A 16,477-nucleotide genomic window follows, 5' to 3' on the forward strand; every position below is an offset into this window, starting at 1 on the left:
ATGGGCCTGTACTGTAATAAACGTCTGTGGAAACGGAACGGCGTAGAGTGGGGTTTAGATAACGGCGTTATGTTTTATGGGAACGCCCGTTAATCCGGCGTCATTGGTGACGTGGGCAAGCACTCAAAAGTATGAGAGTATGTTGAGAAGTTCTAGCGAGACAAATTAGTGCATAATTTTGTGCACAATTCGTCTATGTGGTGAGTTATAATTGATGGAAGAGTGACCACCATCACTCTTCCACCAACCAGAACTCGCCACATGGGCGAGTTGTGCACAAAATTGTGCACTAATTTGTAACATCAGAATTTTTCAGATGTGTTAAAGTATTGGCATCAGGTCGTGTAAAAGTTCTTATCTATTCTTTACGTAATACATACTTGTTTTACAAAATACTTCATGTTAAATTATTTATTTTAAACTATATTTTATTAATATATTAATTTTTCTTGATTTTTTTAATTATTTTTCTTTCTTTACAAATAACAGTCATCATTCGTAAAGAAATACTATTTATTAGATTATCTATTTTATACTATATTTCATTGAAATATTAATTTTTCTTTATCTTTTATTGTTTTTCTTTCTTTACTGTTAACAATCATCATTCACTTTTTTCCTTCATCTTTAATATACATAAAAAAAATTAAAAATAAACTAGCCTCATCATACACGCTTTGCACGTGCAATGAGGCCTTTTTTTCTAGTGTTATAATTTCTTTTTTTTTAATTTTGAATAAGTTTGTTTTGAAAACATAAATTACTAGAAGAGTGTAATATTTTGTAGGCATTTTAAATAGAATTCAAGATATATTTTTACAGGGTTATCCTCAAATTTTTTTTTTCCCTATTTAACATAAGGTTTAGTAATTGAAGGAATATAGTAGAGTTGGAGCAATTCAATTTTTTGAACATTAAGTTTGAAAACCAGCGGGGAGTTGTCCTATTTAGTAGGCTATGTTTTAGGTGAGAGCTAAAATTTAGGAGTTTTTAAATTGACAATTTTACATATATAACCCTTTTATTTAAGTTTTACAAATTAGTAAATTTGAGAATGTTTTGTATATCAAAATTGAAGATCTGAAAAACTCCTTAAATAGTAATATAAATAATAAAAAATAAATAGTGCCATCTTTCATATCGGAATACATAAATAAATAAATAAATAATATCTATGTAAATTTACCCATACAATATATTTCTTTTTCAGGTAAGAAGTACTCATTACCAAGTGCTCTAAATAGTAACGGAAATGGAGGGTGGTGAGCTGGCAAACGGAGTTAAGGCTGGAACTGTTAAGACTGTACTGGCGCACAGAACAGTGTACGTTCTTGACTTGCTGGCAATGCGTTTTAAGAGTCTTTAGGCTTTTCCACGTCTTAAATAAATAATTAATTAACTTTTATTTATAAAGACTTTTAATAGCTTAGGCAAAGAGATTCATTTATTAAAGTAAGTAAATTAGGAAGATTTTTAGTTGAATAAAGGTCAAATCCTCCACACTTGGCTAAACATCATTTTTTTTTAGCTTAATCATTAAACATCATTTTCTTAAAATTTTATTAGCTCATCAATAATTTAAACTAATCAATGACTCATATGATGCATGGAAAGTTTAATCAACTGTGATTTTTTTTTCTCTTTTATTTTTGTTTAAATGTGAAATTTAATAATTATAAAAACTATTAATAGACATTTATTATAATTATGCTTGTACCTATGATATGTCGAGATTTTAATGAAGGGTTTATATATAGAATAATAACGTGTAAAATTGTGAGGTTTCAAAAGTTTATGCGACAAATTCCTAAAGTCAATCAAAAATCAAATGTCGAAGAAAAATAAGTCATTGTGTTAGTTTCAACGTTGGCCCTTTTAGGTATATGGTCAATCTGAATTTCATAAAACTCTGCAAAAAGAGTTTAGGGCTCTTTTTGTGTGTTGTTGCTACTTTGTTACGATTACTTGATACTTAGCAATAACTTGTCTCACAACTAGTTGAAAATCACCCTTATTAACGTTAACATAGATGGATTGTGTGCTTCGCATTTGGGCAGGCAAGAGAAATAGATGAGCAAAAGATGTCATGGCAGGGAGTAAGGAATTGGCCAAATCTCATGTAAGACAACTAAATGCACCTTGAGGTGCTACCAAGGAACTAGGGAACATTCTCAAGCACATTATAGGCAATTGAGAGATATTATAGATAAGTACCAAAACAATGCTAATTAATATATATTTAAATAATAATTATGAGTAAAATTTTAAAAATCTTATGAAATTTTTTTTTCCATGCTTAAAAAAGGTTTTGAGTTGTGTCAAATGTTTGTAAATGCGAAAAATACTGGAAATTGTTTTATGTTGAAATGAATATAAACATTTTTTTAGTAGTTTATAAGTATTTAAATCTTCAATTGTATAGGTTTCAGTTAGTTCAACTGATAAAATTAAAAAGTATTAATTAATTATGTATTAAAAAATACGGTGAAGATTTAATTGATTAATTTTTTTTTTTTTTTTTAGTATAAAATAGGTGATCCTCCTCTCACCTACTAGTAAATTCTTCATTTATTTGGTATGGGGAATAATTTTATGATAACAATTAAGTTTGCCTACAATATTGTGATTAAAGTTATTTAGGAGGATATAAATATGCACTTGTTCGTTGGCCAAATTTTGATAAAGACAGTCCATAGCCAAACTCAATGCAACTTCACAAAATTAAGCTGTCGTGGGGACTTTTCCTACTTTCATGTCATGTCTCCCATTTAGTTGATAAGGATGTACATTCTTTTCGACTTTCCCATCGACCTTCCCTTCCAACACCGGTACACCACGTAACTTCAATGAAGTCAATGAATAGTATGTATTGCTTTCTTTGCATTTGTTATTAAGAGTTTTCTTTTTCCTTTTTCTTTCTTTTTTTTTTTTTTTTTTTTTAACACCAATTCATTGAGTGTTCTCTTTTTTCTTTTCTTTAATGTAAAATGGGAGACTTATAAGTCACAACCATTATGATGAGCAGGTCAAAGGTTCAAATATTCGAGGATTAAAGAAAGGGTAGCCAAGAAAATTATGTGACAGAAGGAAATATTGATATACATGGGGTAAAGAGGTATTAATTAAAGCAGTGTCTCCGTATATTCCAACCAATGTAATAAGTTGCTTCAAACTCCCGGCTATTCCAACTTATGTAATTAGATAGAAGCCATGACACAGATTTGGGTGGGGGCAATTGTCAATTTATCATAGAAACAAAAAGGTTGAAAAAGTTGGATAGAATATTAGCTAGCTTGTAGCTTCCCAATATAGGTGCTTAGATTTCAACATTTCAATTGTTAGAAAGCAACCCCTTGCAATCTAAAACCAAAATTTTATAATAAGGAGGACTAGAGATGTTACACATCATATAATTGTAAACAAATAATAAATCAATTTGTATTCTCAAAATAATAATAATAATAATAATAAGTCAATTTGTAGAATGAGAAATGCCACTAAACCAAGTCCTCTTACTACCTAATTTGTCATGACAGCTAGCAAAGTAGCCTTTGTACATACTTCACTCTTTAAAACTAGGCTTTAGGAATACGAAACCAATGCAACCTCACAAATATTAATTTCGAGAATAGTTTATACCCTTAGGCTCTAATTAATCCCTTTACCAATTTAGCACCTTCAACTTAAATAAAAATATACTAAATAAGTGTTAGATTAAAAAAAAAAAAGACACTAATTTCTAGATCTATCAATATGATATTGTAATGCATAAATATTGTAACCTTTTTTGATAATCTGCATAAATATTGTAACCTTTTTTGATAATCTGCATAAATATTGTACCTATCTCAGCATGTAGATTGAGATTGATTGTGCATTTTTGGTAGAGAGGAAAAGTTGGAAGATAGAACAAAGTGTGGAAGGAAAGTAAAGATAGAAAAGTGAGAAAAAGAAAAAAAGATTGTTTATCACTATACGTCTAACACAGGGCTTGTCCCTTGTGATCATCTCAAAATGGGAGGGGAAAAAGACAACAAAAAAAATGTTATGTTTAAGTGGGATAATAATTTCCTATTAAAAAACAAAGTGGTATAATAATTATACTCTTCTAATGTATCAAAAGTAATTTCAAGCAAAGATATTAATAAGAATTTAATGCAAGATGCTTCTATATCTTTCCACTTTTCATTATTTCTATCAAATACTTAAAATTGAAAATGACATCTATTCTTTCCTTTCTTTTCTTTATTCTTCCTCACTTTTTTCATCCTCCTACAAAATAAAGCAAGAAGATCCATGAACCTACATTTTCTCTCTCCTTTTTTTTTTTTTTTAACGACTCTCTTCTTTTCTTGATTCTCTTTAGATATTTTATTACTTTCTAAGTCTAGATGCTTTTACATTGACTTAGATTATACCCAAGTCATCATAAGTAATGTCCATGTTCATTAATAAGTTTTGCCGTAAATATGAAATGACAACCTTGTATTCCACTTAAAAACAAAAAATCGCATTCACCAATGTTTCTGGTGTTTAGTTCCAAAGGTCAAATTTATTTACCTACAATAACAAAACTTTAGTCTCAAAATCATAGGATCAGTTGCTAATCCTCGACGGACTAATCAGGCTCAAATTCTTTATCTATGCTTTGCCAATATATATATATATATATATATATATTCTCACAAATCTCCCTTGCTGCAAATGCTGGAAAAATGTATCCAGTTCCAGTCATATAAATTTTCTATCAATCTCTCACTTATTTTTTATCTTGCGCTTCTTTTCTTTTTCTTTTTCTTTTTATGGCTAATAATGATCTTAAGACAAATATTATCCTCCATAAGCATGTGGGCATGTGGCATTTGTTGCACTTTATCTAAAGGGGGGGAAAAAGATTCAGGAGTGACAATGACCTTGGTGTGCATTTTTCACATTCGTTTTTACGAGTGTCGAGCTTGAAAAGTGACTCACGTTACTTCCTCACCAAGGGTCCATGAAAGATTTGTTGGTAGAGGTAATTGAACAACAGTCAATTCAATTAAAAGAGAGATGATTACCCAAAAGAAAGGAAAAATGAAAAAAGATTTGAAAGTACATGGTGTGATGGTTTAGGCTTACAAATCCTACACTTAAACCAAAAATAAGTAAACATATTAGACATTGAGACTATATAGATAGAATCTAAATGGAAATAATTTCGAATAAAAAAAAGGGGATTGGCTTGGATTGGTCGTTTTAAGTATATATTTAGTCCCTTAAAAAATAAGCATATATTTGTTTAAGCTTAAAATATGCTAATTTGGTTTTATTGAATCATTAGGTACAGTTTTTTTAAAGTATCACTATTCATTTTTTATCACTTATTTAGTTTCACATGAATCTTACTTTTAAAAATAAGCTAAATAAACTACAAAATTAAGCCATACAAAATGAACACTAAAACAGAACAAGAATTTATTAGAGACAACTGAGCATATTGACCTCAAAGAGTGGTGGAGATGGAGAATCTATCACTTAACCATATATTACAACTCTAGGCGTTAGCCGTTAGTACATTCCTGCCTTTTCTTTTCTTTTTTAATGACACTTTTCATTTATCCTCTTCCATCTCTCTCCGTCTTAAACATATCATTAAATTTAAAACTATAGAGTATAGATGATTTTTTTTTTTTTTTTTGCATTTATCATTAATTTTAGATATTTTAGTTCATTATCAAGTTTGCAAAACTATTTAACAAACTAGCATCTCGAGTTTTTGAAACTCGAGTTCAATGTAAAACTTGAGTCTATAAAACTCAAGTTCCAAAATGAGGTGGAAGAAAAAATCCACTTGGAACTCGAGTCTTTAAGACTCGAGTTACTTCATTAAGAAATAATACTCGCCTGCATTTCTTCATTCTGGGTTTTTTCATTTTCCTGGGGCTTTTTCTTCTTCTTCATCTTCAATTGGTTCATCTTCTACTAGGCTTTTTCTTCGTTTTGGGACCCATTTATTCGAGGCCCTTGTTGTTTAATTTTCAATCGGTTTGGACAACGGCTAGACAATCCCAGGTTGAATCAGTCCACAACTTCATCATTAAGGTTGGGTTTTTTTTTTTTTTTGCAGATGCATTTCTTGTTTTTTTTTTTTTTTCTTTTTGGTTTTTGAAAAAAATTTCATGTGGGTTTGTGATGTTCTGGGTTTCTTCTTCTTTGTTCTGCTGGTTTTCTTCTACTGGGTTTATCTTCTTTGTTCTGCTGGGTTTCCTTCTTCGTTCTTCTTCTCCTCTCTGTGGAACTCGAGTTTTACAAACTCGATTTCCATGTGTCTTTTTTCTTCCACATCGGATTTGAACTCGAGTCTAAAGGACTCAATTTTCGTCACTAATCTCGACCCTTTAATGCTCGAGATGCTAGTTTGATAAAATGCTTCCAAAACATGCTAACTAAAAAAATTGTTGCTTACAATAATGTTACTTTGCAAATTACCCCGAGTATAGATACCACAACAAGAATAGACATTGCTTCTTTGTTTATGTAATTGGGATTGCATTGAGTTCTTGTTGATGGTCTTAGGTTTTGGTTAGTTTTATTACTCATCTAGATAGGGGGCTACTAAAGGCTATATGTGTTTTGTCCAAAACTCATCTGTAGTGAACTTAGTTTAACTTTTTTTTCTTTTCATTTTATCAATTATTTACTTACGTACAACATTTTAAATCTCACTTTTTCTAGGTATAACGGTAATTTTGCTAATTTTCAGCAAAAAAAAATTGCCATCCAAACTGCAAGACTTGCAAGAACAAGTTATAAGCTCTCAAAATCATAATCAAGAGGTATAGCTTGAATGTAAAATAAGGAAACTCAATTTTTAGTTTGTAAAATTCCAAGAAACTTATAAATGAGATAATCAAGAAACGAATCTGGCTTATGAGCACAAGGCACGACACATGACAACAATTACAGGAGCTCCAATCATGGTTATACTATAAATTATAATTGTGAAGTCAATAAAAGTAAGTCCACCCCTGATAAAATTGTTAGATTCTGTCTGCCACGCAATAACAATGCATTATATTTTTGTAAAATGGTAGTCCCGACAAATTTTTATGACAGCCTAGTTCATGCCTCCACTATAGGGTACAGATTAAAGAGAAATATTGAGGCACACTATAATAAATTTTAGACACACCACTACTATTATGGTTCCCACACAGGCCAACTTATTTCACAACAAGTAGCTTCATCCACCTTTGTTGGGCTGCTTTCTTTATTGTTGAGTAATCTGGCCTTCCCAAAATCATGACCTGGAGAAAGAAGGAAAAAAAAAAAATCATTTACCAGGAAAAAATCTATACTGGCAAAGGGTGATACTTAGGTCAAATTCTTTAGGTATTGTAACTTAGGTTCTCCAATTATATTCAAATATAGGTACATTGAATTAAATTGTGCTTCAAAAAAATAACGTTGTTTGCGTTGCATTGGTCAATGCAGCCATGTGTTGAATTTAATTGGCGAACTTCAAGTACAATACCTAATGAACTGCATCTAAATTTTGTCCATTGACAAATCATGTGTTTTCAATGTGAGATTAACTTACATATTGGTCACCATGTGCCACTGATTTTTTGTCCTGATCTTCCAAGCAGTAGACCAGTTGACAGAGTTCACTCAAAATCCTGACCATTCCCCCCCCCCCCCCCCCACCAAAAAAAAAAAAAAAAAAAAAGATTCTCTCAAGCAGCATGTGAAGAGATGTGCCCTTATTGCTAGACACCCCCTGCTGTGAGGCTCCATCTTCTAGTTCTGTTTTTGGCGGTATTTGTGAGAAACAAATCTAAAGTAAGAGGACTTATCAAGAAATATCTAAACCAAGATGCTCATTAAGTAGCAAAATGTGGGAATAAAGAAGGAAACCTGTAGATGAGAAAGCGTATATTTTCATAACAAAAATGAAATCATACCCACATTTCTTCACATAAAATCTGATAAATATCCTTTGGAAATAAGTTTAATCATATCGTGTCTGAGTATCTTCAAAAGCTCTTACTCCAACTGGCCATCAGCAAATTACCCCCACATTGAAAACTAAAACTCCAGCTCATCATCCATGGCATTGTTATGACCAAAAGCTTTTGTAGTTTCATTGCTCACAAAATGATTGTTGTGTTTTAGGCTTTCTGAGTGCAACATATTCTGTCAGAAGTTAATTAATTAGGAGCAAATGGTAATAATGTGAAGTGGAGCTTGGAATAAGAGAAAAGTTAGACCCAAAGAACACAGAACAAGATAACTGATTACATTCGTAAGGTCTGTCAAGATGAATTATAGTTTGTCAATAACAAAATTCATGTTTCTCCAAATTGAATTATCCAAACATTTTAATAACTTAGCATACCAATATCAAAGAAATGGGAGGAAACAAGATTATACATGGGAGTCTCCCAGTGGAGCATACAGGTTGAGGCTGTATACCAAAGGTTCCCTACAAATACAGTACTCCTGCTAATTCAAATGATTAACATACGGACAAGCATTATTGTTTGTATGCTCTGATATGACTACAAACAAGTTGTAGTTTCCTTCTGAAAGTTGCTCTAAAAGTTAAAAGAACCAGAAAAAAGAAAAAGGATAAATGATTATTTTTGGTAGGACCCTTGAATTCTAACCGTCCTTTTATTCCACAGAATATAACAAAGGTGATGGGGCCAAAACTTCATTATACATTTTTTCTCCAGAGTCCACATCAACCAAGATATCCAGATCCTTACCAATGTGGGACCCCTAAGGCTTCAAATATCAAAGAAATTAAAGGACTACACACACACACACATTTATTGAAAAAAAAAAAAAAAAATGAAGAAGAAGAAGAAAGAAAATGGACTTACACTGAATGCAATGCAACTCATGTTGGCATAACAAGACCAGCTCAGAATGTTGATCTAATGTCTTACTTCTTGTCTATACGCTTCAAAACCCAGCATCAACACATCAAAGAGTAAAACCTTCCATGCCATCAACCCCAGGGTTTAGTAATTCCAATGATGTCCAAGCATGAAGCGCAGTGTGTGTCACCTAAACAGAACAGAAAATGTATAATTGGTTAAAAAAATAAATGAGGAACAAATTAGAAAGAACAAAACTGAAGGACACAACATATTCGAATCACATCTTATGCATCAAGATTCCATCTTGGATTTATAACCTCAAGCGGAATTGGCAACATTGACAGGAAGGGAGAGAAAAGGAGGTAAAATTATATTTTTTTAGGTGCAGCTATACTAAAGTAAGTAGTCAGTGTACCTTGGTACAAGATTGAAATGCAAGCATTGGATGCATGGGCATTGAGAAGGAAGGACACATTCAGAGGCTCCCCGAAAAAGTGGCATGACTTTTCAAATTGGAAGCAGACAAGTGAGTAGTTGAATATCTGACAGGCAGCTAGCTGACATGCCCAGAAGGCCGTCTCCATCATTGGGTTCGTGGTTGAACCACATCGTGGCTGCTGTGGTGTTGTGGTGGTTTTTTTGTTGGGTTTGCAATATGGACATTGATCAATCTTTATGCTTCCCGGGAGCTAGTGCTTGCTATCTAAGAATTGCTCCATGGGTCTCATTGGAAATGTTTGATGCTTCTTGGGGCTTCTTTGGCAACCATGAGGTCAGCGGATGAATTTCCAAGTAGAAGATCAGATACCGAGATATCCTTTTGTTATTGCTCCTGAAAGCCCATCTCTCGGTCAAACTCAAAAAGTGAATAACGAGGAATAAAAACCATGTAGTCGTTATTCTTTCTGTTTTTCAGACGAGATCTGTGTCCCTTCCAAACACCTCCATATGAACCACATGATAACGGACATTATTTAAAAAAAGTAGCAGTTCATCTGTTCATGAGTACCACAACTGTCATCATAAAGGAAGTCCAATGTCAGTCTCATCTGCCAGAAGTCCAGAAGAAGGGATTTATGTTTTGTGAACCCAATCAAATTAAATTGTTTTCCTACTTATTTTTGGCTTCCTTCTATTTTTCCTCAATGAACTTATTTTTTTCATGGCAATTATCAATCCCTCGTTTAATTGTTGGGTGCTTCCATCCCAATCCCAAGATATCCATCCCCTTTCCTGCAAGTCCCTCAAGAGCATTTCACCCTTGACAATATTATTTTCTGCTGAAATGGCTTCAATGAGAACAGCATAGGTGGTGGTGTTGGGCCAGAGACCTATTTGTTTCATCTCTTCATAAAGTTCAAATGCAACCACACCATCACCATTAGCACAAAGACCTGAAATGAGAACATTATAAGCAGCAACATCAAGCTTCAGACCACAATGCTCCATAATGCCCTTCAACTTTAGAGCCTGCTTAAGGTTTGCATCCTTGCACAAAATGTGCATCAAAGATGTAAAAGTTGCAGTAGTTGGAATGAGTCGCATCTGAAGCATGCAATTAAAAACCAGCATGGCTTCTTCAATTTTCCCACCTCGTGCAAGCCCTCTAACCATAGCACTCTCAGCAACATCACGGGAACTGATACCCAGTGCTTCCATCTCATCTTTCAGCTTGAATGCTCCTTGAATATCTCCCACTCTACACATACCATTGATTAGAGTGATATATTGTGTACACTTCGGAATGAAACCCTTTTCTAACATGTCATGCAAAAGAATATGAGATTCCCGGAAAGATGAAGTTCTAACCAGTCCATTTAAGATGGCATTTTGGGTATTTACATCTGAACATACGCCAAAATAATTCATAATATTAACCAGATCAAAGGCCTTTGACATCTCTCCAGTTTCACAACACTTGGCAATAAGCATGTTAAATGTAAACTGATCAGCTATAACACCTTCCATTGTCATTTTTTTCAGCATTTTGATACCAACATCCAACATGCCAGACTCACAAAGTCCAAAAATAAGAGAATGCCAAGTTAATTTGTCAGGCAGAAAACCTGTCCTCATCATAATACTGAACAACCTAGAGCATGCTACCAAAATATGTTTCTTTGAATACCCATGCAAGAGAATATTATATGTAGCCAAGGTAGGACACAAACTTTTGCTCCTCATAGTAGAATAAAGATTATTTGCTTGCACCAGTTTCCCCATCCTTGAGTATCCATCTAAAATTGCATTAAGTGCAATAGTGTCAGGGTTCAGGCCTTTGTTCTCCATCTCTTCATAAAGATACAATGCTGCCTTTGATTGCCCGACCTTAAAAAGGCCATCAACCAAACAGGTATATGATACCATATTTGGTGATAAAGTTTCTTTTTCCATCAATTTCCCCAACAACAAGATAGCAGCAACCAATTTTCCTTTCCTGCATAACCCAGAAAGAATAATAGTGTAAGTATAACTATCGGGCAGCACACCATTCTGGACCATCTCATCAAGAAGGACCACTGCCGCCTGCAAATTCCCCAATTTACATGTCTCAGCAAGTATTGTATTGTAGAGAACAGTATCTACAGCAGAAGGAATGTGGTAGAGTTTATTCAAAAATTTCTTTGCCTCCCCCAGATTTCCCCCCTTGCATAGTCCTTTCAGTAAACTCCCATATGTAAAAGGACTTGGGTGATGACCTAATCTATTCATTTCATCAAAAATAGAAAATGCTTTTAACCCGTCACCCAAATTTCCATAGCCATCTATGATACAATCAAAAGTGACAGAGTTAGGACCAAGGCCTACCCTACTCATGTGATGCATAAAATCTTCTGCCTCTACAACTTTTCCAACCCCACATAAAGAAGTAACCAACATGTTACATGTGAAATGGTCCACATCACAGCCATTGATATTCATAGCTGCATAGACTCTCAATGCCTCTGTAATATTTCCCATCTTGCAAAAATTATAGACTAATGTTGAGTATATGATATTGTTTGGTAGAAGTCCAGCTTTATAAATTTTACATAATATCTCCTTTGCATTTTTTATCTTCCCCACTCTGCAAAATCCATTTATGAGCACTGAAAATGTAAAAACATCAGGATTGACACATTCCGTAGACATCTTATTGAGCAACTGCACAGCTTCATTAAGCAACCCATTTTTGCATAATCCATCAATCATTGCAGTGTAAGAAATACAATTAACCTCCATCCCCTTCATCCTCATTCTCTCTAGAACACTTCTTGCTAATTCAAAATTGGCATGCTTGCACAGCCCATTTAAAAGAGTCCCATAACTGACATCATTAGGCTGCAATCCCTCTGCTTCCATCATATCCAAAAGTCTAAATGCTTCCTCAAAACTACCCTTTTTACAGTGCCCATCAACCAAAGAATTGTAAGTAATACAGTTCAGTGAAAGATTAAGTAGTGTCATCTCATCCAAAAGCCGAGTAGCAACTCCAATCTTTCCCTCCTTAACAAACCCATTAATCAGAGTATTATAAGTCACTTCATTAGGAAATACCATCTTTTTCCTCATCTTTTTTAGCAGTAAATAACCTTTCGCACTCCTGCTGTTTCTACACAAATCATCAATAAACATATTATATGTACAAACATCTGCTTCAATACCCTTAGATCCCATATAGTCAATGAGCTCAAATGCCGCTTTGTATCGTCCCTTCTTGCAATACCAATTGAGCAAAGTATTATAAGTAACTATAGTTGGAATATAACCACTATCTTCCATCTTTCTTAACAGATAACTGGCTTTCTTTAGCTTCCCGTCCACACATAAGGCATTTATCAATATATTAAAAGTAGCAACATTAGGACAAACCTTCCTTCCAAGCATTTCCTTGAAAAAAGACCAAACCATCCCGGCTCTCCTATCTTTCACCATTGAAGCTAGAATCATATTACACGTGAAAACCGACGGCCTAAATCCCCGAAACCCCATCAAATAGAAAGTTTCTACAGCATCTCTAACCATCCTTTCTCTAATATAAACCCTAATTAGAAGGTCAAAAACTGCAGGATTTGAATTACAAAGAGGGTAAGTGTCCATAACAGCACCAAAAACTGAATTAGTCCCAATACCCATTTGTGATAAGTGCCTCAAAATTGATTTGGCAGAGTCATACATTCTAGCTCTAACAAGTACATGGGTTGTAATGCAAAGTATATGGGTAAGATGATTGAGTTCCAAACCAGGTTGCTTGATAACCCAGTTGAGGAATTTCAAGGCCAGCCTCCCATGAACTGGTCTAAGTGAAGCCAACCTATATTCCATGTGGTTCAGTGACTCCCAACGGTCTATAGTGAGAAGTGTGTATATGCTCTTCTCCATTTCTGCACCTATTGGTCCCAAAATCAAAACTTTACAATAAATAAAAGCGCATATATATGTATATATATTCAAACACAGAGGCAAACACACATGAAGAGAGAGGCATACCAGCGGTATGTATGTTCTGCAGTGCTTCATTTAGGCTACGAGAATTGCATGTATTCCTTTCTCTGGCAAAACTAGAGAACCCCATGTGAGAAAAGGCTCTAAATTTTGATACTCGGTGTGAAATCAGAGAAATTTTGGCTGATAAAGAACTAAAACACATTACTGTAGGTTCAGCAGAGCTTTGTTTTGGCTGCTAGAAGTGTGTATATTGTTTTCTTTGGTAAAACTAGAGACACCCATGTGAGAAAAGGGTCTAAAGTTAAAAACTTTGTGGGAAACTTATAGGCATCACTGGCTCTTCCTAATCATATTCACAGCCATTACTGTGTGTGCAGCGGAGCTGTGTTTTTCGCAGCTAGAAGTGTGTATATTGGCAAAACTAGACACCCCATATGAGAAAAGGGTCTAAAGTTTCATGCTTTGTAGGGAAACTAGAGAGATTGTGGCTGACGAAGAACTCAATCACCGGCTTTTCCTCAATATCGCTGTTGCTCTGGAATCATAAGAATAATGAATATGTAAGAATTTCATCGTTACCTTATTTGGGCCTAGGTAATGGGTATCCATAAATAAACATATTTTTACACAAACTTATACCACAATTCAATTTAAAGTCCATAAGCACATTCTATCAACAACAACCAAAAAAAAAAATTCTATAAATACATTATTCTTAAAAAGTCTATATAAACATATTTTTAGACAAATATACATATAAAAATATCATATTATATATAATTAAATCAAGTCTTATGTTAACGAGTTGTTCAAGAACACATTATTATGTTTGAGCTTAATTCACTTAATAATCGAGCTTAAACTTGGGTTTGAGCTTGACTTTTTTAGGGCAAATTACAGTTTACCCACATGTGGTTTGACTGAAATTTAAGTTGTTTATCTATGATTTGAAATTTGACACTTTACTCACCTGATGTTTAACCAAAATTTAAGTTTTCTACCTGTGGTTTGAAATCTCATAATGCAAGTGTTCCACTGGATTATTTTTTATCTTATTTGATTTTGTATTTTTATGTTTTTGGAGGAGAGAGACATAAAAGTGGAGGAAAATTACATTTTTAACCATGTTTTTAACAATGGTGGTTTATAGAACTCTAACTGAGCTAACCTCAGATGGGTAAAGTATCAAATTTCAAACCACAGGTAAGCAACTTAAATTTCGGCCAAACCATAGGAGGGTAATTTGTAATTTGCCTAGTTTATTAAATAAACAAATAAAAACAAACTCTTTTTTTCGAGCTGAGCTTAAAGCTATTCTTATGCAGTTTGGTTCATTTACAAGCCCAAGATCAATCCCACCAGTTTCTATAAAAAATAAAAATAAAAATAAATCATCTATATAATTGGAATGAGGTTATGACACATATGGTACGAGAAAAAGGTCTAAAAGTGATGAAGAACTTAATCACCGGCTCTTCCTCAAATATTTTTTCAAATATTCGCATTTGTTCAAAAATTGAAGTTACAATATTTGTTAATATTTTTCATTAAATTCAAATTTTTTTTTAAGCAACACTGGATTTTTTTTCAAAATTTATACACTACACCAATGTAAATGTTTAATAACCCTATTTTACACCCTCCCAAATAAAACAAACTAGTTCTCAAAATTAAATTAACCGAACCAAACAAATTATTATAAAAGTTATATGAGAGAGTGAGCGAGAGAGAGCTTTGGCAATCTCATCAACCATACAACAGATAAGTTTATATTATAACATGTAGTGTCTGCTTCCACATACCTACAAAAATCTTCTTTAGATCTTTGTATATTGGAATATGTGAGTTCACAAATAATGAGATCTACTGATTAGATTTTGTTTTCTTACTTGAATACTTTATATTTTTTTCTCTGAAAATTTGGTTCGCATAGGAGTTTAGTCCACAAAATCTAAATTTTGATATACATTCAATTTTAATTCATTAAATTTAAAAAATTACAGTTTAAAAAAAAATGAAAAGCATCAATTTCATAATTCTGTCTATTTATTACTAAATTTATTCTAGTCCAATTTCCACATGTGCAATTTCTTTATCTATGGATATAAGGAAGAATGAAATTGATGCCTTGTAAAATTTTTGGGAAAAAATTCTAACTTATGAAATTTGGGAAATGAAAATAAATTTTAAACCTAATAATAGGTACAAATGCTTCTTCTTCGGCTTTTTTTTTTGGCAATCAATATAATTTTTTTTTTTTTTTTGGCAATCAATATAATATGGAAGGTCATGAATATTGCAGTCTAGTAAATCAGACAATTCTAAATGACTTAGAAACCACAACTAACTGCAGTAGGTTTTATATATCGATAATTAGAGATGGAAGGATTTGAATCTTGAATGTTTTTGTTACAAACATCAAAAGGTATCAGTTGAGATACAAGGTTCTTAGTGCAAGTTGTAATGTTAATAAGACTGCTTTTGGCATAAAAGTTTTGTGCCTGTGTTTACTTTGAACTTCATATTATCGTTCTTCTTGTATTACATTAATTAATACAATTCGATCAGTTTGAGGATGGATATCTTCATGATCAGTTTGAGAAAATAAGAGTTCAGGGATTTTTCTGACTGGGGTTATAACCTTGTGGGCTATGCGGATATAAAAATAAACACGTCCTGGAGGGCCTAAATAATGATTAATGCTGAGTCAATCTTGCATCCTAGTATGATTCTGAAATGCTGAGTCAATCTCTTGAAGTAGAGATTATTAGTTCAGACTTCAGAGAAGGCTGCAATGGCTACTCAGCCGGCTACTTGGTTGTTTGATATCAAATGGGAACTTGTACTGATAGTGGCAGGGAGATTTAGCAGAGCAAATTCATGGGGTCAAAGGCTATATACTGCTTTTGTGGAAAAGAATAAAGATGGAGATACGCTCTCCTCTAGTAGTTGTCATTTTCTCCTCTCTATTTTTTAGCTTCTTTCTTTGTTTCAAAATCTCACTGATTGCACAGACACTCTTCACAATCACATTCTTAAAATTCGGGATCAATACATGCTCATAATTCAGTATACACTGGTGAGATGTGAAAGGGCTTTCAAAATGCAAAAGAAATTTACTAATGTGTCTGAAGTTAAACCCCTCCATGCTTTTTAAATATTTAACTTGTTACGAACAAACA

General features: G+C 33.2%; 1 protein-coding gene across 2 annotated transcripts; it reads right to left on the minus strand.

Annotated features, from left to right (window-relative positions):
- Positions 1-6,944: 6,944 nt before the first annotated feature.
- LOC126694299 (pentatricopeptide repeat-containing protein At5g55840) lies at positions 6,945-13,851 on the minus strand. 2 transcript variants are annotated; one of them, XM_050390458.1, is made up of 6 exons: positions 13,338-13,851; positions 9,283-13,237; positions 8,868-9,054; positions 7,944-8,175; positions 7,580-7,785; positions 6,945-7,286 (listed from the first exon to the last, which is right to left on the minus strand). In XM_050390458.1, exons 1-2 carry the CDS (start codon positions 13,495-13,497, stop codon positions 9,966-9,968), a joined length of 3,432 nt encoding a protein of 1,143 aa, XP_050246415.1. In that variant the 5' UTR covers positions 13,498-13,851; the 3' UTR covers positions 6,945-7,286; positions 7,580-7,785; positions 7,944-8,175; positions 8,868-9,054; positions 9,283-9,965. The 2 variants fall into 2 exon arrangements, with proteins under 2 accessions (XP_050246415.1, XP_050246416.1); XM_050390459.1 differs by having other exon boundaries at positions 7,580-7,816.
- Positions 13,852-16,477: the final 2,626 nt, after the last annotated feature.

This window comes from Quercus robur, chromosome 8 (genome assembly GCF_932294415.1).
Source record: "Quercus robur chromosome 8, dhQueRobu3.1, whole genome shotgun sequence".
Lineage (NCBI taxonomy): Eukaryota > Viridiplantae > Streptophyta > Magnoliopsida > Fagales > Fagaceae > Quercus > Quercus robur.

Excerpts from the sequence above, each read along its gene's own strand:
- LOC126694299 (XM_050390458.1), bottom strand. The coding sequence starts at position 13,497 with ATGTGTTTTAGTTCTTTATCAGCCAAAATTTCTCTGATTTCACACCGA. Across the intron at positions 13,238-13,337 it reads GCAGAACATACATACCGCTG|GTGCAGAAATGGAGAAGAGC; the intron begins GTATGCCTCTCT and ends TGGGACCAATAG.